Below are 26,170 nucleotides of genomic sequence, written 5' to 3'. Positions count from 1 at the left end.
AGAACTACCAAAGGTGCAACCTGGTTTCAGAAGCAGAGGAATCCAGGATTATATTTCAACCAGCTTACGGATAATGGAAAAGCTAAGAAAGTTTTTGCCTTAAGGCAACTACACGATCAAATTGTGAACAGCCTTTAAACATTTCGGTGTGCTGAACTACTGAACTGAAAATTGAAGAAACTGTATGTTGATTAAGAAGCAATAGTTAGAATGGAATAAGGGAGATCTAACTGGCTCAAAGAGGAAATAGGGATGTGATAAGAATTGAATACTGTCATATATTGTTTAATTTAATACACCATCTATATAAATAAAAATGTAAATGTTTGTTTGTTCAAAATCTTAAAATTCCCGAAAGTTCTTCACCGATTGCTTTGAAATTTTGACAAAACGTTGCATTCGAATACGCACGTGTTTTTATATACCTACTATTATATAGATGTCACACCTGTGACAGGTAAAAACATGTGTTTTTTTTAAATCACCATCAACAAAGCTCAGGACCAATCTTTAGAATTGTGTGGTTTAGGTCTAGACACAGATTGCTTCTCACATGGACAATTATATGTTGCGTGTTCTAGAGTCGGCAAACCAGGCAATCTCTATATCTGCACAGACAATGGAACAACAAAAGATATTGTATACCCACAAGCATTGTGAAATTAAACATATTACAAACGTGCGCTTTCTCTTTTCTTTCTTTTCCATTTAACCAGACTGAGCCACAGCAACGCGTGGCCGGGTACAGCTAGTATATCATAAAAATGTTGAAGTAAAAGAAATATAATTCGTAAAAAAATATACAACAACCTGAGATATTCTGATGATACACTTAAGTGGGGAAGACTTAAAGAATCACTTGTTGAAGCTTTGATATAGATGAAGAAACAATAAAACTAATAACAAACATTCTTTTCTTGGTTCCAAAATCTGGAGAGATAGTGACTTAACATGGATTAAGAAAACTTGGCCAAAAGATTGTGACAAATCTAAGCAAAATTATAACATTGCCAAGAAAGTTACAGATTATTAATGGACTAGTCTTCTTGGTCATCAAATGACTGTAAAATCTGTATCATTTTAAAAAATGAATGAAGAAAAACAGTGCCTCTGGATTATCGTGCTGGATAAAATTGTTATGAGTACCTTGATTAGTAAAGAGGAACATGTCATTCAATGACAGATTTTTAAAAAAAACAGCTCATGAAAGCACTGATAGTAAAGTATTTTGTATATATAATGAGGAAGCAATTCTAAGACTTTGGAGAAAGTCTTGGAACTTGGAAAAATTGATGGCAATAAAAAAAAAAAGATCAACAGGACCCCTAAAGCCTAGATACCATTACTGATATCATGAGCATGAGAAGAAGTCATTTACTGAAATACAATTCTGGAATACTATTGTCCATTACATCACAAAGAGATGGAAGTGACTAAATGATTGAGCAATAATTATGATTAAACATTATGACTGGAAAACACATCCATGAGTATCTTGAATATAGCAAATACATATTTTAGTGCAAAAAATAAAAACACTCCAATGTTATACTGTATATAAACACTTATTTTTTTAAAAAAAAATAACTTTCTTTGTTAATAGTTAATAATTCTTTGTTAATAGTTAATAAAGCATTTATTTAAATGTTTTAAATAAAAAAGACCTCTTCACATATGAGTGTCTAAAGTGAGTATATGGAAGGCAGAGTCCTGTACAATGGCACCACTTCCTGCATCTTTGCAAATTCAAGTATGCTTTTCCTTTAGATCTTCTGGATAAAAGTAAGAACTTGAGCGAGAGCAAGGGCAGATACAAGGAACAAATGTAGTGAGCAATGCCAGTATGCTTAGCCCCATCTGTAACAAACATCCTCAAGTACTTTTTTGGTATGCCTCCAAATAGCTCTTTCAAGTATGTGAATGGTTAAAAAGCAGCACTCCTACCCAAATGTGCCTCTTTGTAAAGGAGATGGAATCAATTCAAAGGAATGGAGAGTTATAAATCAGAATATTCAGCCAAATAGTCAACAGATAGTCAAAGAGAAAAATGTAAAGAATGCAATGCAGAAAACCTTTGGGGTTCTTTTTTAGGCCAATATGGCAAAAATCAGATTCCAGTTCTGAAAATGAAAATAAAACCTGAGCAAAGAACACAATTTGACCCCGGTCTTGCAATTCACTCATTCATGAACTCAAGAGATATTTGTTTTGAAAAATACACCATGCAAAAAAAAAAAAAAAAGCATTCTTCTCCTTCTTTTTCTTCTTCTTCCAATATTCTAACTTTCCAACCCAGAGTTACTGTGTGTCAGTTGGGCAGCTATATATATTTGTTTAATAAGTAAACAAATAAATCTATCTATCCATATAGGCCTTTATATTTCTTATTCATATACTTATTTCCTATCTCTACTTTTATCAACTGTTTTTTCCCCTCCTTTTACCTGGTCATTCTTTTCATTTACTCTTAAACACTCATCATTCATAGCAATCCTAGCAATTGGCCAGAGCAATCAGAGTGAAGGAAATGGTTTCTGCCAAGTTCAATGTCAGCCAATATTTCTTCTATCTAGGCAATCAACAGATGCGACATGACTAGTCTGATCACATCAATTTCAATCCAGACTGCTATGAATGTCAGCCTAATAAAACAGAGGTTTTCTTTCGATCTTTCCTTTTCTTCTCCCTCTCTCCCGCTGATCTATAAGACATCTTTACATAATGCAGTTGAACCACTCCTTAATCTGATGGTAATAGAAGACAACAGCTTTTCAACAACTTGCCAAAGCACTCAGGGGATTAATATATTGTGAAAGAAATTTTCTTCAATGTAGTCAAGAAATGCCCTGCTTATTCACCCAACTCTCGTCTGTTTTTAAACACTGACCTTTAAGGCTTTCTCCAGGTTTTCTGAGTGTGCTTACTATTTATAGATGCTCTAAATAGGATGTCAAGACAATCAGTCCACCAAAATCTCTTTAATGTTCCCAAAAGTATGGAAGAGAGATGTAGACCCCAACCTCTCAAATACTAGATTGGTGGGGAAAGTGCAATGAGTCTTTATTGCGTACGTAGGTGAATTCGGGTACGGCTTTTCTTAGAAAAAATTCTGGGTGACTTCTACTGTGTCTGAATTATAAAACATGGTCCCCTGCTCAGTTAGACCCATGCCAGTGCCTCACGTGGATGTGAGAAGAGAATCAGTGTACTTATGCAACAAGGTAGGTAGTAACTGTATATGCTTGTGTGAATGTGCTTATGCATATGCACATACATTTCTGACCCACCATTCATCATCACATGAAAGCATTGCCCATTTCTGTCTGAAGGTGAAGACATTTCGTAAGTGGATAGAAATTACTCCATGTAATTCTACCTATTTAAAGGCTGCCTATATTCAGCAGTTAAATGCAACTGAGTGGAATGTGCTTTTTTCTATCCTAGAGGTGAAGATAGAGGTGAGTGCTGATGGAACCAGGTTATCTATATATGTACAAATCAACATCAGAACTATAATTGCGCCTGATATCCAACATTGATATATAATACTGATTGCAAAGATGAATGTAACTCTGGAGAAATATTATTTTTGTCTGTTCTTTCATCACCCAGAGATTACATTCCACATCCAATTAAACTTTCAATTACAGATCAAGGGCATTCCAACCTTAGCTAATGATGTTCAGGAAATGAAAATATGCACTGTTTTCACATACCTCATACAGGTCTATCATCACATTGCCTTCTAGGTCTCGACTACTTTTGACATTTTCTAATGCCAGGGTAAAGTAAATCCCCTGGGTATCAGAGATGTAAAGGTTGTATGTATCATTCTGGTTCCATTCTTGAACTGCAGCAAACACTTGATTCTCATCAGTGCTGATAACATGCATGTCCTGAGGGAGAAAGCACAGAAAGACATTATTGTTGGCATTTCATTTGTCACTGTTCCAAGGACAAGGCTGGATAATCTTCTAGAAGCCAAACTCCGAATCATTGCGGAATCTAATCAGAAATCCAAACCAATTTACTTGCATGCACACATCCATATTTTACAGATTCTTTGTTCTGCTAATATATGCAGTTATAATGAAATGAAATCACATTAAGTGAGCATTTACATTAGTCATTGTATTGTACAGCAGTAATGAAAATGAGTGTATTTGTTACATGAAATGTCAAATTTTACAGTTAAGACTCTTGTTGCATTATGGATGGGGATTTTCAAAACATTTCCAATCTGTTGTAGTTAAAGATGAGAGTAAATTACTGTCTTCATAAACTTGATGTTGCTTTAACCCCAGTTGTGGAATTTAACTGTAGTACATTTCATTTAATTTCCTATACTACTGTAACTCATAAACATTCTTTTTTTAAAAGTTCCTAAGAACTTCACAGTGTGGTATTATCTTGTTATCATCCAAAATATAAATCTATGTTCTCCATTTTTAATTAGTCCCTATCTGCTTTGTACACATATGTATATACATATCTTTTTTTAATTTCAATAACCATGTCTCCGACAGACAGTACTGTGTATCTCTGTGCTGTGATTGAATATTTGAAGGATTACCAATATAGTCTGTAGCAAAGAGATAGAGAATAGAACTTATCAGAAGATGAGCGAAAAACATCAGGCATAGGTCATACCACTCAAGACTCTGAATGCGATCAAAGAAAATAATAATAATAATAATAATAATAATAATAATAATAATAATAATAATAATAATAATCATCATCATCATCATCATCATCATCATCATCAGAAAGAGCAGATGAAAGTCTGCTTAGCCTTAATGAGTGCAGACAATGTACGTTCTGCACTTGGCTGAGTTTGTGCTCAGAAGCTAGCTCTGGCTGAATCTAATTTGTAACCAGATGGGAATCCAGCAAAATGGAAACTCCTTCCCAAATGCTTGTCACCTACTTGGGGGGGGGCAGGGCTTACTGACAGGTGCTGGTGATGAGATTAATTTTACTTGCAAGATTCTGATTCCATGGTTAATCCATGGGATCAAAGAGCTGCTGGATAAACAATTGTCTCCCTTCTTCTCTTGCCACCTTTCAATACCTGTTATCCTGGGAATGTCTGTCAGAACTGATAATAAAAGTGGAGAGAGATGTTTCTTTCTTCTTGAAATCTCACAATCCCATGGAGCAGCTTTGGATGATTAGAGATAGTACAGAGGAACAGTCCTGTTTGAAAGAATCAGAGTCTCCTATTGCCAAATGCAGAAAGGGCCCGGAAATTATTGAACTGGGAAGGGAGATATGTCCTTAGCAGCCTAAAAGGGTTAATGAAATCTGACCAATTACCAGACCCTGAGCACATCACTGACTATATCAGGAAGACATCGTAAATAATCAGAATTGGATTCAATAATATTATAATCAGTCCTGATTATAAGATTATCTTATATTTGAAAAAGCAAGGAGAAAACAGTGTCACAGTTGCAGAGTTTGGTGGTTCTACTGAACAGATAAAAAAGTTCTTTCTCTCATCTGGGCTTATTCAAGCAGTCTTGAGAAGCAGTACTTAGTATTCCTGGTGGCTGTGAGGGTACATTGTTTATCTGCCACTCTTTCCACCATTGTTCTTCTTTTTTTCAGTCTATATTTTACTAGGCTGAAGAATTGTCAGCAAACTTGTCATGGTCAACTGCTACTCAAGTGCACTACATAATAATGCCCTTGTTCTTTCTGTCAGATTCAGCAATTTGTCTGTTGTTTCTGCTGGGCAAATCATGGCATGAAACATGTTTCCCACTGACATAGAAGAGTTAAGTAGAAAGAGAAGGCTGGGAGAGGGAGATAAAAGGCAAAAAATAAAGGAAGAAGAAGCAAGTTCAAGTCTAATTGGTGTATCCCCCACCCTCCACCCTGACAACAACCATGATGGCTTTGTTTTAAGTCTGCCCAGAAAAATGTGGAACCGCTAGCCCTGAAAGCATCCCAGCCTCAGTGCTGAAGAACAGTTCACATTAACATGCAGCACATTTATCTGATCTTTGTACTTTCCTAAAAAGAAACAAAGCACAATATTAGGTGCTTCATTTAATAGGGCATATAAAAAGAACTAAAGTCTAGTGCTTTCTGAATCGCCATGAAATTGCATGTTCCCCTTTGCTCAGTTGATATGGGGAATGTAAACTTTTTAAAAATTTAATGAAGGTAATCTAGGATATAATTAATTTAGCTGCTGAAACTATCGGTTATTTTTGAGAGTTTAGTTTTCAGAGAAAGAACTCTCCTATTTCCCATCTTTTCACAACTCTCCCTATGATACTAGTTTCTATTGCCCTGATAACTTTATTAAAAATGAATGAAGACCACTAATTCTTTCCATAATTACAGATAATGAAACTGAGTCACAATGAATCACAATGTTCTCTCTCCCTCTCCCCCCCCATACTAACTTATTTCCTTATCCCTTATTGTCACTAAATTACTACAGAAAACTAATTTGCAATGTTATTGTCTAAGCAGTCTAACATCATTTTTTTAAAAAAAGTAAATTAAAACAATATTTTATTGATATCAACTTAAACACAAACATCATGATGTACAAGCTATAAGACAGTCATTATTTATTTTTACTTGCATACAATTAGTTAAGTTTCCTTGGAAAATGGCTGATTCACATAACATTCTTAATCTGATTATGAAATTTACACTATGGTTTACACTGAATCATGGGCTAATTAATAAGCCATGGAAAAATAAAACCAACCTATGACTGATTGTATAAGCAAAGCCAGGGGACTGTTAGTCTTTCTGGTTAAATGCATCAACCCAAACAGACCTGGGGAAAAAGATGGCTGGCAATGTTGGAATAAATAAATTTGTTCCAGGAGATTACTTAATTAACAATAGATCTTTAATGATAGAAGGAACACTTCTAAACTAGGTTAGTTGATAGGAGTGAATTTGACATAGTCCCAAATATGGTGGTAAGAACCAATATTTTATTTCTCAGTACAGTTTTCAAATTAGTTACAAACTAAACACAGTGAATCAGAGTCCAAATATTTATAGAAAGTTTTATCTTTCAGCAACTTAAAACAACCAGTGTTGTAATAAAATGTTTTGCATCTATCAAATGTCTTCAATAAAAAATCATATATTTGTCAGATAGTGTTAGGTGGTGCATTAGTATAAATATAATCACTTTTTCCAGAAAATGCTGGCAAAAATTACACACAGATGAATCCCTGAGATGGTCTTCAGCTCTGTTGGAATTTTTTCCCCTTTAATTCTTTCTTTGAATCTTTCTACTGAATTATGTCTGTACAACTTTATTATCTGTACAGTAGCAAGAGCTGACACTAGATGCTAAATTTCTTCATGATTTTTCTGGTTTGAGAGTAACAGGCATGTCTAAACGCCAACATACCTGGCACCAAATAGACATCTTTATATGCTTATTGTTCTTAATCCAAATGTGCATGGACTAAATGAATGATAATAGCCAACATCCATTGACAGGAACTATTATGTATGATAATCTTTGCAAGTCTGCATTTTCAAATGCTGCTGCCTGATGACTAGAACAATTATTTCACTATGACCATATGAAAGGCATCATATTTTACTATTTCCTTTTACTTAAACCAGTAGAAACATCAAGGCAAGGAATCCAGTGATAAAGTTAATTTGTCTCTGTACTAAAATTCTATACTAAAATCCCATAAGCTGCTATGCTGCTTAGAACCTTTTACAGCATTGATTTTATTTGGAGAAAGTAATTGAGCTGAAAGAGATTAAAGACTCTCTACCCATAAAAGGCCGTGCTTGTTTCATTTCCTTTTGACTGTGTTGTGCTTTGTTCATTTTTAATAAAGGCAGCCACCTGCTTTGATAATAGCATCCTAAACACGCTTTTCTCACTGTGTCTCTGTGCATACAGATTTAGCTGCTCATCCTTTGAAGTTGTGTGAGCTTGTAATGAGGCACCTTGTTGCCTTAAATATTACCCTGCAGGTGGATTTAACATCATCTGCTCCTTGAACAAGGTGACAGAGAGAGACTCTTGGGGCTCGTTAAAGAAAGCAGTATCCTACTTCCGAAAAAGTTGCTTAGGAAATATTTAATTCAAATTACTTCTATAATGAATTATATTAGCTAATAAATTCACAACCACAAAGAGGGAAGAATGGTTTTTTAAGATATTATGCGACAGCATAAGGAGGCATAAAATTATTCAACCTTGTCTGTGTCACATGGGGAATGTTCTGCTCTTTATTGGTTCCTTTTACTTTTTTAAATCTATGTAAATTTAAATTCCAGATACTCTAAGCAACAGCCTTTTCAAGATTAACATTTCGAAACCCTCCCAGCCAATCAACACAGCCCAATTAGGTAAAATAACATGTACCAAATTAAAAACCTCAAAATTACTGATCTTTGTATTTAGGAAAAGGGTTTATGAAGAATTTGCAAGCAAGAACATGCCTAACATTTTCTTTCATCAGTGAACTCATTATTTTAGAATATAACTATTGTCAATTGAAAGGAAGGTTGAGGGAAAGAGATCTACAGAAGAAAAATATGTGATTTTGTTTTCATAACATAAGTCATATAATTTTAAGTAAATATAACCCCAAAGTACTATTTTTCACTTCCACCTTCACCTACCTGCTCGGGTTCAAAGAATACATGGCATAAAGGACACAAAAGACAGAAATAAACTGCATCACAGAAGCAATGATGATCAAGCCACTATGTCTCCCACCATAACCATAATGTGGGATTAAAATAACAAACAAAAAATAACACAGTTGGAGGTCATCTAGCCCAACCCCCTGCTCAAGCAGGGAACCAATAAGAATTACCTTTTTTCTCTGAAGAATCAACTGCAACCTAGACAATCACAGTATGTCTACGTGAGTGCCTCCACACACATTCTTTCTTTTATAATCTTTACAACTATGTTTCTATGTTACTTCCCATTCCGTCAAAATTAAGGTTATAAACTTAGAAGGGAAAGATATTTCTCCTACCCAGAAGAGTCAGAAGCATTGGATTGGGTAAGAGTTTAAAGTCTAAAATAAACATATCAAGATCAATGGTTCCCATAAGATCTGATATTTTCATTAAAATAGCAAAAGTAGTGTTGCACTGTCATGACATGTGATCTACCCTTTTTGTACATAAATACAGGGTCTTGATACATATCTTAAAGGGGTAGAGGAGCTTGGATTATAATGGTGTGATACTGGACTACTCTCCTTGCCTCTCTACTCTGAAGCTTCTGATATGTGGAAAGAATGAAGCAATGGGTCATGGGTTGTACAGATATTATATTAATTAGATTAGATTAGATTAGATTATTATTTTATTTTATTGCTAGATAAGACATTCCATGATGTTTGCACCTTACATTATTCTAGAATGTGCCACCTAGAGAACCAAAACTGGTAAGTTGCGTGACAACAGAAACTGTACCCTTGCAGACTATTGTCTTTCTTGGAATAGTACTGCAGGGAGACTACTTATAAATAGACATGTAAAAGATATATGCCATAAATTTGTATGAAAATGAGCTTTTGAAAGGCTTGAAAATTACCTCTGCCATGTGGTTACATATTATGGAATGGAGATCCATAGAATTCATCTTTTGTGAGTTTAAAATTTGCACAAAAATATGTTAAAAATATGTTTATTATATTTATATAAATTACTTACAGAAAAGTATGTTTTGGAGTGTTTGTGTTATTAAATAGTATGTACATATGTGTTAAATACCTTGCCTTTTCTCTGAGCAAAAATTGGCTTATATATTATTATTCTTTATTTTATTCTAACAGCAGTCCTGTGAGATTGACTGGCTGAATGTGAGTGACTGGCCAAAAATCATCTGCTGAGAATGGATCTGATCTGAAATCTTTCTGATCATATCACAATATGTTAAGAATACCTCACTAGATAAATATGAGTGATAGTTTGGTCTAGCGGAGAGAGCCAGTTAGCTAGAAACCAGGAGACTCCCACCTTAGGCATGAAAGCCTTCTTGGTGACTTTGGGCCACTCATTCTCTCTCAGATCAAAATGTTAGGCTCAGGTTAGGATTCTTGTTACAGTCAACAGATCAACACTCAATTGCTCCAAAAAAGGAGACCATGTACACACACACACAAACACACACACACACACACACACAGAGAGAGAGAGAGAGAGAGAGAGAGAGAGCTATTTAAATATAATACATTTCTGCAGAGAAATTTATGTTGAGAAGATATCAGAACCATGGTATCTTTCATGGACAACATGAAAATAAAACTCCCTAAATTAGAGAAGATTGCAAATGACAGACTGATGTATGGTTGCTATTGTTGCTGAAACAATTTTTAACAAAATCCAATAAAATTGGGGCTACTGGGTTATGGTTTTACTAATTGGGGTTTATGGCATTGTAGTCTGGGATTGGGATAATGATTGTATTGTTTAAAGGGCTAGATTTAAAGTGATTCATATGTTTTTAACAGCAAGGCAACTCAAGAAACCCAAAACTCACATTGTAATCAGATATTATGGATTTCAACTCAATAATTCACTTACCGAATTTTTCACATAAAGATGAAATGGTGGATAGACGGAGATTAAGCATTTTGAAAAGCTTGACTATCTCACTATAAACAGGCTTATTCAAAATAGTCTGCATAAACTCCACTGTGACATTTCCAAATGGCCTTTACTATCATACATTCATTACAATATTTGGCTGCAAAAGGCTTTGATGACTTTTTAAACATCTCTTACAAATAAAAACTTGTCTCATGATGATGTGATTCAACAGAATAAATCATCCCATGTCATTTGACCTACCTAAGAATTCAGTCTGTCCCAGAATCCCTTGAAGATGATTAATTTCTGAAACCTCTCAGTTAAAATATTCTTAAATGTTTATAGTCATAACTTTTAAAATCCAATTAGGAAGGGGAAAAAGGGTCTAGTTGCAAGATGAAAGTTTAAAAACCTATATTCCTAATGGTTGTAGTCAAGAACATTGATCTCATTTTGACTGGGCATCTTGGTTTCATTTAATTTCCTGTAATATGGACACATACTGTATTATAGCACATCAAAAAATTCAGACCTTGGATCTGACAAGCAATTTCATAAACTATGTTTCCAGATCATGTTATAATACATCAAAACATTTTGTATGGGGAACAAAAGTCTTTAACAATCATTTTTTCTGTCCTTCAAATTTTTTTTAAAAAGCAAACCTTGAAGTTTTACTTCCTTTTATATAAAAAATAACACAGATTTCTTATTTTTTTTAATGAAATAAGCTTCTCCTTGATTGATATCTTTTACTAGGATTCTTTAAAAAGCTATGTGATACATGTTCTTTCAGGCTCCACTGCTAATTTTCTATTTTTTTAAAAAAATAGAGGCATACAAAAGCATACTTTCTAAAGAAAAAAAAATTCCTTTAACATAGGAATATGGAAATATGGAAGCTAGTAGCACATCAGAAGGCCAAAACTTTTTAATAGAAAACCTCAAAATGTCATTATTGATGAAAATGAAATACTAATTAGTAATTTCCACCAACTGAGAAAAAAAATCAATCTGCATTTTGAACTGATGCCCTTGAACAGCTACAATATCGATCCTGGAGAGTAGTATTTTGCTTGCTGCTTCAACATATTCTTGAAAAATAAAGGGATACATGCACTAATTTAAAACAATTCTGAGCAAACTGGCCACAAGCTGCAATTCCTCTGATCTGTCATCTAACATTATACAGAAATATTGGAACCATGATAACTTACCTTTGGCAAAGCATATTTAGGAAGTTTCATCTGCGCAAAAGTATTTCTGCGGTAAGACACGTAGTAATATGGCCGACCTCCAGATGTCAGCTGCAACATACAACATTGCTTTTTCTTATTATTTTAATCAAGGTATTATTATCACCGTTTTCTCCCTTTTCATTAAGGCATGGGAAAAAATAACAGGTGTGTTCTAAAGGGAAATACAGTTATGTCACATTTTGGTTCCAAAATGGCAATGAAGATACAGCAGGAGATGAAATAGCCCTCATTCAGATATGGAAACAGACAGCATTAATAAGCATCATCTATGCAGGCAGCAAAGGAAGACAAAAAGAGCAAGGCAAATCTACAAATGTGGGATTCCAGAAGCAGCATTCAGCATCCTCAATTGCACAGGGAAATATTGTAATACTGTATTCAAGTCAATAATGCTTGCATGTATTGTAATACTGTATTCAAGTCAATAATGCTTGCACATTATATTTCCAATTTAGATAACAAGAGAAGCTTTTCTGCTCTAGTCAACTTTGGAAAAAAAAACACTTTTCTTCCAAGCCAAGGCCCTAAGATTTTGGCGAGTTCTAGAAGGAACACCAAAGTCCTCCAAATTTCCTAGAGTATTCCATTTGTGTAATAGTAATATTTACACATGCTACAGCCAGCCACTTCTTCCATCAGGCCAAATAAATGAAATAATCTTCAGGCAATAACCCATAGACAGCCAACCTTTTCCAAAATCCTGGAAGTCAAAACAAAAATCAATCTCTTTCTAGTTACACTGAGTGACAAAACAAAAACAAATATCTGTAACAATTCATTAACAAACAACAGGACAGATGACTATCTTATTTAACATAAAATACAATTGTAGAAGTTTGTTTCATCTGTATTAGCTTTCTTAAACAAAGCATATACTCTTTTTTTAAAAAAAAACAAAAGTATGTTAAGAAGGTAACTAAGAGCAATCTCAGTTAATGCACAATTCTGCTCTAAAAATATTTTCTCCAAATTGTTGAAGTAGTAAGATACACATGCAGAAATAGCACAAGCTTGGAAAGGTTTAGTACCTCTGGTCAAATTCCACATTTCAATGCATCTTTATGTGAACAGAAGCTGACTTAGCCGCTATGCCAGACAGCTATACATGACATCTTGAATGGGTATGTTTTTGTGCTGTTGCTTACAGGCTTAAAATAAGGAAAAAATGAAAGTAAAGAAGTTTAGATTCTCTTCTATTAGTTTTCAACATAGCTAAGAGTCGTTCTGTTCTTGCTTTTGGAATGTCTGTTTCCTTCCTCCTTTCCTCCCTTTCTGTCAATGTTGACTGGTGACTGTCTGCACAGGTCTTTGCAAGATTTTGGAAGTGGTTTGCCATTGCCTTCTTCCTAGGGCTAAAAGAAAGGGGTTGGTTTTGTGTGCATAAGGCAAGACTAGAATGCACGGTCTCCTGATTCCTGGCCTATTGCCTTAACCACTACACCAAACTGGTTTTTTCACTCTCTTATAGTTCAAAAATATTCTATATCTCCTTGCACATATTGCATGTTTGAGATTTTCCCGACTTCAGATATACTGAAGATGGGGGCCTCTGAAGGGCATACCAAAATCTTTGTTTTTGTTTCCTATATATACCTCATAACAGATTTTGCTGTCTTACTGAAATGCCCAGTCTTTTCAATTTCTTCACTGACTATGGGACATTAGCTCTAGGATATGAAACCACATAGTTGAATTCATTCTTTGTTTCACATACATTATTTCCTAGGCTACTGGTTATCACACAATTCCAAATGATAATGCAGCTCACCCTATGCTTAATGGTTGCAACATATTTTTTCACCTTTTTTCCCAAATTTATCTATGTGTTTGTAGCCAAATTTGTCAATTTTTATTTTCTCAGTCCAAAGCACTTTCTTCCAAAAACATTTCAGGCTTTATTAGCATGTTTTTGTTTGCATATTTTGTTTGCATATTTTAGATTATAAGTTTGGATTGAGGAGAAAAGATCTTCTGAGAATATTCCCATATTGATTACTGTTTACTATATTGTGAATCTATTCCAGTATGAGTTAGCTTTTTCAACAGATCATTTGCAATGCTTTACAGTTCTGACAAATTTGGGTATTTTTACTACAAAACTGAGATAGATAGATAATATGCATTCAAATTGTTAGAATTTAACTTTATATCATGTAGAGGTTGTAACAGCTTCTCTTCACTTATGGATACAATTTAATCAGGGTTTAGGCTTCAGAACCTATAGTGATTTATGTTTTCCTTCTTTCTTGCAAAGCAATCAACTGTACTTCTATTCATGTCTCTTTTTCCTTGCTTCCTTAATCTTTCTGGGTTTGTCCAGCTGTGAGGTTCCACATGGCTTCCTCATGGTAATTGATTTTCTTCCTCAGAATGATTTCTTCAACTGGTGATATAGAGGATCACTTTGTCTGCTTCACATTACTCATGTCAGTTTCTCCCTGCAGTTCTTTCATAATCTTATTGGGGGCATTTCTCAGTCATGCTACTGGGTGCCAGTATTGACAACAGAGTAGTCATAGCAATTGGAGTAGGACACAAGCAGTTGGAGGTCAGCACTAGTACACAATTAACAGGCCCTTCTACCAAGGTTCTGAAAGAGCTGTGCAAGCAAAGAAGCCTCATTGCATGAGAGAGATTATCACTATTTGATCAGGATGCTTCTACAGGAGAAGAATGAAGAAGCCACATGCAACCTTCTGCTATAATGAATGTTTATATATGGGAACAATACACAAGTAGGTGACTTAATCTTAGCCCTTAAAAATATGCACTATGCATGTTCAAAAGCATGTCTCTCTTTTACACATGGATAAACAAAAAAATTAGAAGTCAAAACTATGAACATATGAAATCTGTTATGTGTACACCGAAGCCTGGTTCATTATTAATCATGGATGTGTGGAACAATGAATGAAATCACAAATAAAGAGTTTTTCCCGTATTTTCCATAGTAGGAGAATTTACCACACTTATTCTACAAAGAAAAGAAATGAGGCAATGTATTGTTCTAACCCTCAGAAGAGTTGATATACATTCTATTTGGAAGGAAATGATACACTCAAAGAAGTGTATCAGTTATAGTGGTACAGCTGACAGCATTTGGTAACACATTCAGGATCGCCTATCTTTAAGCCCACTTAAAAACTCCTGGTTATAGACAATCCAGCTTCGAAATGTATATGCTGATGTAAGCCAGGAACCTCAGCCTCAAGAAATACTTGAAAGACAGATAATTTATAGCTCATCTCCACTCTGCCAGCACTTTATTTCTTCCTTCTTGTTATGATGGGGATAGCAGCAGGAAGATAATGAAACTTAAAACTATTCAGATATATTCTCTGGCTTCCACCTGGAACATAGCTCAGCTGAATATATCTCATTTTCTTCTTTTTTCAAAATAATAGGAGCCCATGCATGACAATCATGCCTGATTAGTCTTCTCTCAAGCATTCCCTTTCCATATCCTTTCCACATCTCCATTACTATATCTCGCCCCATTTCAAACTAAAAATAATAATAAAAAAACCTTGATTGGTCTGTTGAAATGGTGATATTGGAACTCTGGCATGCAAACTTAAAAACCTGTTGAAATGTGAGAACATTTTTGGAATAGACAAAACTTTTGTTGGAGAGCTGACTGACAGGAGGGATTATTTCTATATACCTTGAACATATGTAAGACCTCACCCCTCACGACCCTTGTGTTAACGAAGTACTTGAGCAAAGGCAGAAGGAAATAATTAACACCCCAATGGGAATAACACTTTGGTGATGCCCTGAAATACTCAGGTTATTTTGTTGCATCAGTTAGGGAAGGGCGTTTAGCACAGAAAAATAAAGGGGGGAAATTATTTGTAATTAATAGAGGGGGGGGAATTGTTTCAGACCTGAACAAATACATAATCATCTTGGACAATGAGAGAGTCAGAATCAACGTATCCAGGGAAAGGCTTGCTTCTCACAGCTTCAGAACAGTTCTGCATCCTACAGGTGATGTACTGTGCATCTGAAAGCACACAAAGAAACACACATTAAATATAACATGATTTCAGCTCTGAACATTCATAATCTTTTGCAGGTAGTTCTCAGTCATTCAGTGACTGTTCGAAGATACAATAGCAATGAAAAAAGTGACAACCGTTTTTCACACTTACGACAATTGCAGCATCCCTATAGTCACATGATCAAAAGTCAGATGCTTGGTAATTGACTAATATGATGGTTGCAGTGTCCATTTTGCAACCCTCTAACAAATAAAATCAACAAAGAAGCCAGATTCACTTTACAACCGTGTTATTAATTTAATAACAATTATGGCAGGAAATGTTGTAAAATGGGGCAAAACTCACTTAACCACTGTCTCAGCAACAGAATTTTGGGCTCAATTGTCTTCAAAGGTCAAAGACTACCTATACTTAAATATTTCATATAGACCTCACTGTCTGCAAAAATTAGTTATATTATAATAGCCAAAAGGAAAGCAAAAAAGTGCAGTAAATAGACAAAACTTTTTCCTTGCTTTCTTATGGCTTTTAGAGGCTTTTAGATAAAAGGAGCCCCAATTGAGTTTATTTAACTGTGCAAGAAAATAAAACAAATAAAACTGCTTTTTAAAAAAAATCAAATGAATAGATAGCAAAAGTACATGTAAGAATGTATATAATTTTGTCTGCTTTCTCCAATTTAAAAAACATTTTGCAGATTGAACCTATCTTGTTTTTCTCAAAATTGAATTATTGGAACAGGAAAATTCTACTTCAGCAATTTATAGATTTGGCCAGGGTCAATAGACTAAGCTAAGGTCTAAATGGGCCTATAAGGCAGCAGGAAGATTTAAACCCATTTTGAATGGGGTTTATGTTTTTCCAGTGAATATTGGTTCCTTGAGTCTATGTGAATCTTTTTGCTGTCTCATAGGAGCAAGAAAGAATTGAAAAACACAGACCAAGAGTCAGAGAATAAAGCTGCCCAAGCTATTAGAAATTGAACTTTATGACCTTTTCAATATCTTTCCTTTTTACAGAGATATAGCTCCTAGGACTTGGAATACTTCTATGTTATATCTAATGTTAGCAGAAATATGAATGACTTTTGTCTTTTGGAGAACAGTCGCACATAAGTGGACTATTGCAGAACTTTTCTGAAGGTGATGTGTGGAACTCAGTGACTACATTTTTGAAAGAAAAAAGAGTTATCTAACAAGAAAGTTAAGGGAAATTAGGTTTGAAAACATATTTTTTCAAGTGAACAATAAACCACTGATTATGTGAAGAACAAGTCTCTGCCCAGCAGTGTTTTATTTCATTCAAAATGAAAACTCTCCTTTATTATTAAGAATATAAGATACAAAAATGCAAAAGAAAATAATAGGAAAGATAGGGAAAGGAAAAGGGAAGGGAAATATGTAGGGAAAAGGGGGAAAAGAAAGAAAAGGCATTGCTTTCTGAACCCTTTCATGTAACAGAATAAGATAATAATATCAAACCTCAACTTTTTATTTTTACATAATAGTATAAACTAGCCATTTCAATAACAACAAACCTATCTAATTGGTAAAAATCAAAATCATAGTTTCATTTTTTTCCACCTCAAGCACAAAGTCCAGAAGCAGTTTCCTAGTAGAAACAAAAGTGTTTGTGTTTTTGTCTTTAATCAAAGCATTCAGTTTAGCCACCTCTGCTAACTCCATCAGATTCTGCAGCCATTCATCTGTTGCAGGAATCAAAGTGTCCTTCCATTTTTGTGCATAAAGTAATCTTACTGCCATCAACATATAGAGCATTAAAGTTAAAAAAAAAAAAATAATTCCAAGTCTTTTTCCACTAAACCCGAAAGAAAAGTTTCTGGTTTTATCTTTATGTTCACTCTTCTGTATTAAGATGTGAATCCTACTCCAATATTTCTTTGCTTTATCACATGTCCACCATAAGTGATAAAAAGGTCCCTTCTTTATTTTTGCATTTCCAACATTCATTTGAAATGCCTTTATACATTCTTGACAACTTATAGAAATTTTCTTTTAAATTATAATTTAGTATAAATTTAAACCCGTTGTTCAAGCATTACATTATGTCCAAAGTTTCTTGCCCACCGAATCATGCAGTGCTTTACATATTCATTCTCTAAATTCAAATTCAATAACAATTTATAAACTTTGGCAATAGTATGTTCATCATTACCACACAGTAAAATTTTCAATTTATTTCTCACAAAATCAAAGCCATATTTCTTTTTGTCTGATTTAAATATCTCTTTCAATTGTACAATGTAAACCAATGGCAGACATGTCCTTCTGATTCTAACTCCTCTGTAGACTTGAGGATAGGATCACCAAAGTTAAAATATATTATTTGACCATAAGTCCACCAGTTTAATTTTGCCAACATTTCTTTTCTTAAAAAAAAAAAGCTTCCTGGGCCGACACCCAGAGAGACATCTTCACAGAAAACCTTGTTTTATATTTATTCCAAACTCTTAGGATGGCGCGCCTAAGAAAATGGTTATTAAAATCAACATTTACTTTAACCTTTTTATACCATAGATAACTGTGCCATCTAAATCTTAATTCATGACCCTCTAAATAAAGTAGTCTCTTATTTTGGAGGTTCACCCACTCTTTTAGCCAAACCAAACAGCAAGCCTCAAAATATAATTTCAAATCTGGTAAGCCCAAATCTCCTCTTTTCTTAGCATCTTGCAAAGGTTTATATCTAATTCTTGTTTTTTTTTCATCTTCAAAATAAAAACTCTCCTAAGGACAAACAGATTTCTGAATTAAACTTTAGTTTTTGGGGGGCATAGAGATAGTTCATTATAATACTTTCTTAGAGAGTCAGTCCTGCCAAAGATTTCCACTAAACATGGCATAATACAGTTTGATAGAGAAAGATTCTTTGAAATAATAGGAAATATTTGTAGCTTGGGTTTTAGATTTTGTCTGAGGTTGTTCTCCAAGTTTGTTTTAATATAATTCCTGAGCGTTTCGTTACCAAACTAGGTAACATCAGCAACAGGATTTTCTTGTCCTAATCTTTTTAGCTCATAAGCATCTTGTGTGCCAGTGTGGCCAGTTGTTTGGAGCTAAGATTCTTTCCCACAATTTATTTCTATATTATGACAATAACTGAAGACTTTGTCAAATGTTACTATTTTTAATTGGGGGGGATATGTTGCACCATACTGGTAATGAATGCTGAACATATTCTATGCCCTCTGCAATTATACTCAGCTGATGTTCCCATGTTCCTAGTAAGTTCTGATAAAGTTCTTATTCATAAGATATATTAAATGTTGACCATCATTGATAGATATCTGTTAGTTTATCTTTGGAGGAATAAAATAAAGCTTGATTTCTTAAGACTTCAGAGTATTAAAAGGATTTCACATTAGCAGAACCACAGGAAAAGTTCAGAACAATGATATAAATATTGGGAATATTTTCAGAATCTTATTATAATAACCTTTTTTCCTTAAGTTGGGTTCACTGGGAAGCCATTCAGCAACAATTATTCTTTTGATAGTTAACCCCCATGGACTCTTTATTTATCCAGTACCACAGGAAGCACCTAATCACTTAAACTTAATTCATGCCAATTAATACATTTCATTGCTGAGATCTGCAATTAATTTATTTCCTACTCTAGCACAGATGTTCTCCCTCCCACTAATAATTGGGATGTTAAGTTTCTCACTGCCAGCATGCATACCTCCAGCAACAGCTGCTACTTTGATTGTTACAGCAACACTGAAAACATACAGCATCCTGATTACAAAAGTAGATATTGTCTCACTGATAAGTTTAGTGTAGATGGAATGGCGAAACTGAGAAAACTTTTGGTTTATGTATCCACAGCTGGAACGTGTAAAATTCTAGCAGAGCTTGCAGATATTCATTTCAATGAGGTTTCCTATCAAACAATAATACCAGACTGGAATAGGGCAGGAAGTATGAGCAGTTATCTTCTATTGGAGAATGCATGAAGAATACAGGCACCACCACCTGTATCCATATTAGTATGGCTTATTTAGGGCAAATAGTCTTCATATCAATACAAAGAGCAGATGTATTACAAGATTTAGGCTTTAAATAAACCAAGACGCTGTGGATTAGTCTTATTAATAGTTTCATCACTATTATTCAATATTGTGCCTTCAGTTCAGATTTCCCCATAAAAATATATAATTTAAAGTAATCCATATATGTGTAGATTGAAAGATCATCTTTTATTATATTATTCTGTTTTCCAGTACCGTTTTGGGCTAACAAAAAATACATAGCCATACATAAGGGACACGCCAGTACGTAATGAAAGCTTCCTGAATAAGCTTGTATGAACAATGTTCAATAAGAAATATGGAAACTGAAACCATATTCTCACCCTAATTTCATTTGTTTATCAAAATAGAATAGACACTGGAGGCATGGGGGGGAAGGGGTTTCAAGAGGGCAAGTAATGAAAGGGGAAACGTAGACATCTCTATCTAAAAATGATGAAATATAAAAACTGAACTTTTTTATTTCTCATAATAATTATTCTTTCCGAACAATTCTTCTGGACTTTGTAAAATGTTAATGTTAGATTAAAAATAATATTACAAATATCATTACTGAATATTATTTAAATATTAGCTGAAAACCATAAATATATGCTATGTGCAATATTAATCTACATTTTTTTCAATTGACTGGATACTAAGAGAATGAATGTCAAAATGTTCCCTATTTCATCTTAAAGTAGGATCTTAAAGTTGTAGAAAAACAAAAAAGTACAATTAAAAATAACATTTGAAATTCAAAATTTCAAAATCTTTACCCAGCTATTCTTGAACAAAGCAAAAGACCTTTTCCTGCTAAAGTAACAAAGCAAAAGACCTTTTCCTGCTAAAGTAACCTTCTTAAATATTTTGTGCTCCAGATGTGTTATGACTATAGAGCAGTGGTTCTCAACCTTTTTAATGCCGCGACCCCAACCAGTCGTAAGTCGAGGACTAAACCGGTCGTAAGTCGAGGACTAAACCGGTCATAAGTTGGGGACTTTCCCTGCCCGGGAGTGCCGCGCATGCGTGGTTCCGCCTCCTGCGCCGGCCGAGGCGTAGATGGCAAGCGGCAGAGACGGAGCAGGCCGACCACCAGCTGGCCCAGCTCAAGGGAGGTAAGGCACCCGCCGGAAAAGGGGGAAAAAATGGCAGACAAAAAAAATGGCGGACAAAAAAAATGGTGGACAAAAAAATGGCGGACAGCCTTGCTTGGCGACCCCCATGAAATGGTCGATCGACCCCAAATGGGGTCCCGACCCACAGGTTGAGAACCACTGCTATAGAGTTTTCCCATAAGTTGGTTATTCCAGCTGAGAATTCCACTATTTTAGTCCAAATATTTCTGACAGCATCAGTTTGGAAAAGATTGAAACAAAAAAATAGGTATTCTTATCACTAACTATGAAGCGCTGATCTGGAAATTAATTTTGGGGAGACACATGCTTTTTTAAAAAAATCATGAATTAAGGAAAATAGAACACCAGAATATCCAATATTTTAGGGCAAGCATAGGCTATAGATGAAATGGTCAAAAATGGTCAAAGCTGAAGATTTTTGAATGAAAGCAAACAATTTATCTTTTTGTCAACTTTCCCAAAATCTCAGGAAGATTTATTTGGAGATGAAAACAAATCCAATATTACTCTCATTTCATTCCATTTATTCAGTTTAAGAGCTACTTTGTTACAGAGTCAAAACCTTGAAAATCAAATCAAATGAAGCCTACTAGAAAATATATTGTTATGAATTATGTATATTTCCTTTTTTGCCTTTTTGAAGTTTTTCACAAATTGCAAATCTTTCCTACTTCTGTAAATATTGTTTTGCATTTCAGATTGTTACATTGAATTTCTATTTATTTGAAAATGTTTATTGCATGACCAGACTGAAAATAATCATAAAAACCTTCATTGGATCTCCCTAATGCAATCCTATGTTCCGATGAATGCCAGTATACTACATAATTATATTCTGATAAAATGATAAAAAAGCACTTACGGCCATCCAATGTTTTTGCCTCCATGTGGACTATGTCTGGATCTTTGCTGGTACCCATTTTAGACCTGGGAGAAAAAAAACCCGAACACTTCAATATTACTAGAAATAAACAAAACATTTAGTTAAAAGGAATTATCTGGAATACCTAAAGAGGAATATTTCAATATTCATTCATTCAGTCAATCAATCAATCAATCAGTCAATCAATCAATCAATCCACTAGACTTCTCTTTGAAGGAGATGAGCGGTTCAGAAATGTGAAATATAAATAAATTAAAAATATATAAAAATATCATTTTTAGGACCTCAAGACACAAAGAACCTGCCCAAATTAACCAAGCTGAATGTCTCTAGAATAATACCAGATGAGCTATACCATGTAACTACTCCTAGGGTAGTTTTCAACTCCCACTATGATCCCCAACAGTAAAATTATTTCTCAAACTCAGCTTCTCAGTAATGTATATCTAGTAGCTACATAAATCTAAATGGCTGCTAGACTGCAGTCAAGGGATACAACTTCCATTCTATTCCCCCCAAAAGAAACCCCTCTATTGCTGGCATTTAATGGTTGATAGGTGAACCAACTGACCTATAATTTAATTATTTTTTTAAAAAAATCCATTATTGATGTCTTGGGGGAAAAATCAGTGCCTAGAGCAACTGAAGTGTTGTGCGAAGAAAACTATAGTGGCTTGTCTAGGCAGTTGCCAGGAGTCAACAGACACACTTGAGGCACCACACTTAAACACGCACACACAAATATTTACATAATATATGTATAACTTTGTTGAACTTTCATTCTTTTAATGACCAAACCAACATTTGCATTCTGCTTCCAGGGAAGAAATGGCAAACTGAATATAATTTCACCGAGAGCAGAGCTGATGACTATGGCGGAATAAAGATCTGGCAAATGGATTGACTATTTGCAATTCCTCTCTGGGCAGGGAAAGGTCTGCTATTATAGACAGACTGTACTTAAAAATTATGAATGAGGAACAAGTTTTATTGGACAAGACTAAGACTAACCTGAAATTGGATTTAAAAATGACAGGCTTCAGGAATGATATGGAAAAATATGCTACACTGGATATATAAATAAAACCAGCTGGCATCTTACTAATTCAAAAGGGATATGAAAATAATAAACCAAAAGAGTGATCTGGTTAACTTTTCTACATTGGATTTACAAAAGAGATGTGCTGAAGTTTGGAAGAATCTTGTGAAAATGGACAAAGAAAAAATGAATAAACTTCCAGGACAATATTTGAAGGTATTAAAAATTAGGCCTGTTAAAAAGAAGGAATATAAAGATGATTTATTTGACCAAAGTTAAAATATATTAGCTATTATGTGATGAGATTTTAAGGATTTGTTTAAGGTGGAATATGGGAAGAAGAGATTTGCTGTATTTTAAGAGCAAATTTAAAATTAAAACAATTTTATTGAAATTGTTTATGCTTGTGATGAAGGGAGAAATTATTTCTTTATATATATATTTCTTTTTCTTTACTAACTCCTATATCCTTCCTTCCTTCCTTCCCATTAGTTTTGTCTTCTTAATTGTAATGTTAAATAAAATTTAAAATGCCTTCTGCTTAAAAATACTTTTTTCCTCATAAATTAGCTTTTCCTAAACAAATCCTCATATAATTTTCTACTCACAGTAGAAAATCTCCTATCTAAGAGGGAAGGCTCACAGGTTCTGTCTCTTAACAACAGAGTCTTCTCAGTTGCAGCTCCTGCTTAGAATAGTTTGTCTCATGGATTTGAGTTTTAAGAAAGCAATAATAACTTGGCTTTTTAAGGTAGCTCAGGTCTGGTATATATCGGGAGTGCCTAGCATGGGTTACATTGTGATATTCATTGTTCCTTGGTGATGATAATATTTTTCCTATTTTTTATTGTTAATTACATTTTTTGTTAAATTGTTTTACTATTTCAGTCTTTATACTATAAGAAGTGAATGTGACATGTTCAGAATCCTGATGGATCATATAAGGCCCAGAAAATAAAATAAATGCAAAACACTTAGAATATAGTCTTTTAGAGCTGACAGTTATGTAATGAAGCAGCCCTTTCATTTCTCTGCTTGATGCAGTTTAAGATGGCAAACTAAACCATCCTATTTTCTTGGTTTTCTTTAACACAATTTATAATCTTTATACCAACAGCTTCCTTATTCCTATTATTATTATTATTATTATTATTATTATTATTATTATTATTATTATTATTATTATTATTATTATTATTATTATTTTAATTATTTCATCAAGAGGTTGGAATCTTGCATAGGCTGTTTCCTGCCTTGTGCATTTTTCTGAATAAAAAAGGTAATTTTGAAACCATAAAAATAATTAAACCATAAGTAAATAAATAGGACATCCAGAGTTTACAAGGTTGATTTTCTTTTATACGTTTTTTTACCGTAAATTCTCAGGCTTTTTTTAAAAACACAAGAAACTCCAAAAAGTAACTGAGAACTTCTACAGAGACAATTGTTGGACAAAAAAAATAATCAGATAAAGTTGACTGCATACAGTAAGTGGAATTGCTGCATTGCTATGCACTATTGGGCTTTAACCTAAACTATTTAAAGTGCAAGACAGTTAAAAATGAAATTTTACTAAATTTAAGAAATGAAGTAACTATGTAGCTAAAATTTCCTTACAAAATATAATGAGCTGGATAACTAAGTAATTACAGGATGCAATTGGATAACTAAGTAATTGCAGAGATTTATGGATGTTTGTGGTTCCTAAGAATTGTCATTGTCCTATCCAGAATATTTTAGCTCTTGCTGTAATTTCATCTGAGGAGGATACACACATGCACTCTTATTTTGAACATATGTAGGCTTCTATAAAGTATAACTCAGTGATATCCCAAAGGTGCTTATTCAAAAGGTAAGTGGACTTTCTTTGTTTTATCTTGAAGACGTTTTGCTTCTCATCCAAGAAGTTCAAGCTTCTTGGATGAGAAACGAAATGTCTTCAAGGAAAAACAAAGAAAGTCCACTTGCCTTTTGAAAAGTATCTTTGGGATAATCATGACTTGGATGACTGAGAATCTCCATAAACTCAGTGATATATTGAATGCCTTTTTTTCTCTTCATGTCAGAAGCATTTTAAAAGAACAGTCATTCTTAAAAAGATTGAATATATATATTTACAGTTAAAATTCATATTGTTTCATTGTTCTCTCTCTCTCTCTCTCTCTCTCTGTGTGTGTGTGTGTGTGTGTGTGTGTGTGTGTGCATGTGCGTGTGCATATATATTTTAGCTACACTCTAAATCTTAGGACCTAAATATTATTTTTTCCCACAGGCTACACTTCATTCCCTGTCAGAACTTAAATTTCATTAATTAGATTTCACAAATGGAAAAGCAAAACAATTCTTTTTTTCTGCCACTATTTTTTTTAGAATCAAGCTTGTTTTGAATATTAGCTATCCAAAATTATTGTTTTGGTGCCTTTCAAGAAACTGGAATATGTCCTAACCAAAATAGAGGTACTTTACTGTTTGTTTCTACCTTTTTTATCTCTCTGTTCTTCCAGTCCAACCAATTCTTCTTTTGCCTACTCATACCAGCATTTTCTTGAAATCTTCCTGGCTTATTTAATTGAAGAACCTTCATGTTCATATCAGATCACATTCTAAAAGGTTTTTAGTATTCTTTGTTGCCTTATCATAAAAAGGTACACTGAATATTTCAAAATTTTCATTAAAATTGTTTCTTTTGAGATATACAATTCTGTGAAACAAACAAGTTGTTCAGCAGGCTGACAAAGTCATGCTGGGAAAATGATTCCTAAGTAGTAGAAGAGGTGGAAAGGCAGAAGTATTTATTAAGGAACCTCAATCTTAAGAAACCTCTGATGTATTTCTGATTGGTTAAGATGTTGTGGAAGCAACATATACTTAGAGATAAGAACTGAAAGCATCTGTGTTTCAGTAGAAAGAAAAAAAACAAATCAAATTTAGAAATCAAAGGTAAGAAAATGATTATTGCACAGCAATCTTTGAACAAGAAAATGCTGCATTTTGGCCAATGGCATTAAGAACATTCATCTTAAAGCAATTTTAATTTGTTAAACACATAGAATATTAATACTTAATTTACTAATCACAGATTAACTTTTTCCATCTTCTAATTTACTCAATTTTGTTTTTAATCCTAACCATATCCACTGAGATGAATGCATGTTCTACCAGACTGAATATGCCACTGGAAAAAAGCTGTCTAACTCTTGTTTATTTGTTGGATTGCTGCCTCACAATTATTGTGTCCCAAATCAAAGAA

At 34.0% G+C, this 26,170-nt stretch overlaps 1 protein-coding gene across 2 annotated transcripts in view; it reads right to left on the bottom strand.

The window, feature by feature from the left end:
• The window catches only part of SORCS1 (sortilin related VPS10 domain containing receptor 1), a 424,943-nt gene that overhangs the window by 72,832 nt on the left and 325,941 nt on the right, over positions 1-26,170 (bottom strand). For both annotated transcript variants that reach the window (XM_015814373.1, XM_029283822.1), the window contains exons 6-9: positions 21,861-21,925; positions 15,713-15,831; positions 11,784-11,873; positions 3,717-3,896 (exon numbers count right to left, since the gene is read on the bottom strand). In XM_015814373.1, the coding sequence (XP_015669859.1) occupies positions 3,717-3,896; positions 11,784-11,873; positions 15,713-15,831; positions 21,861-21,925 (454 nt within the window). The remainder of the gene's footprint in view (positions 1-3,716; positions 3,897-11,783; positions 11,874-15,712; positions 15,832-21,860; positions 21,926-26,170) is intronic.

Source organism: Protobothrops mucrosquamatus, unplaced genomic scaffold (assembly GCF_001527695.2).
Source record: "Protobothrops mucrosquamatus isolate PMUCROS unplaced genomic scaffold, P.Mucros_1.0 scaffold245, whole genome shotgun sequence".
Lineage (NCBI taxonomy): Eukaryota > Metazoa > Chordata > Lepidosauria > Squamata > Viperidae > Protobothrops > Protobothrops mucrosquamatus.
The sequence above is the reverse complement of the archived record's forward strand: the minus strand, read 5'-3'. Positions and strand labels throughout refer to the sequence as shown.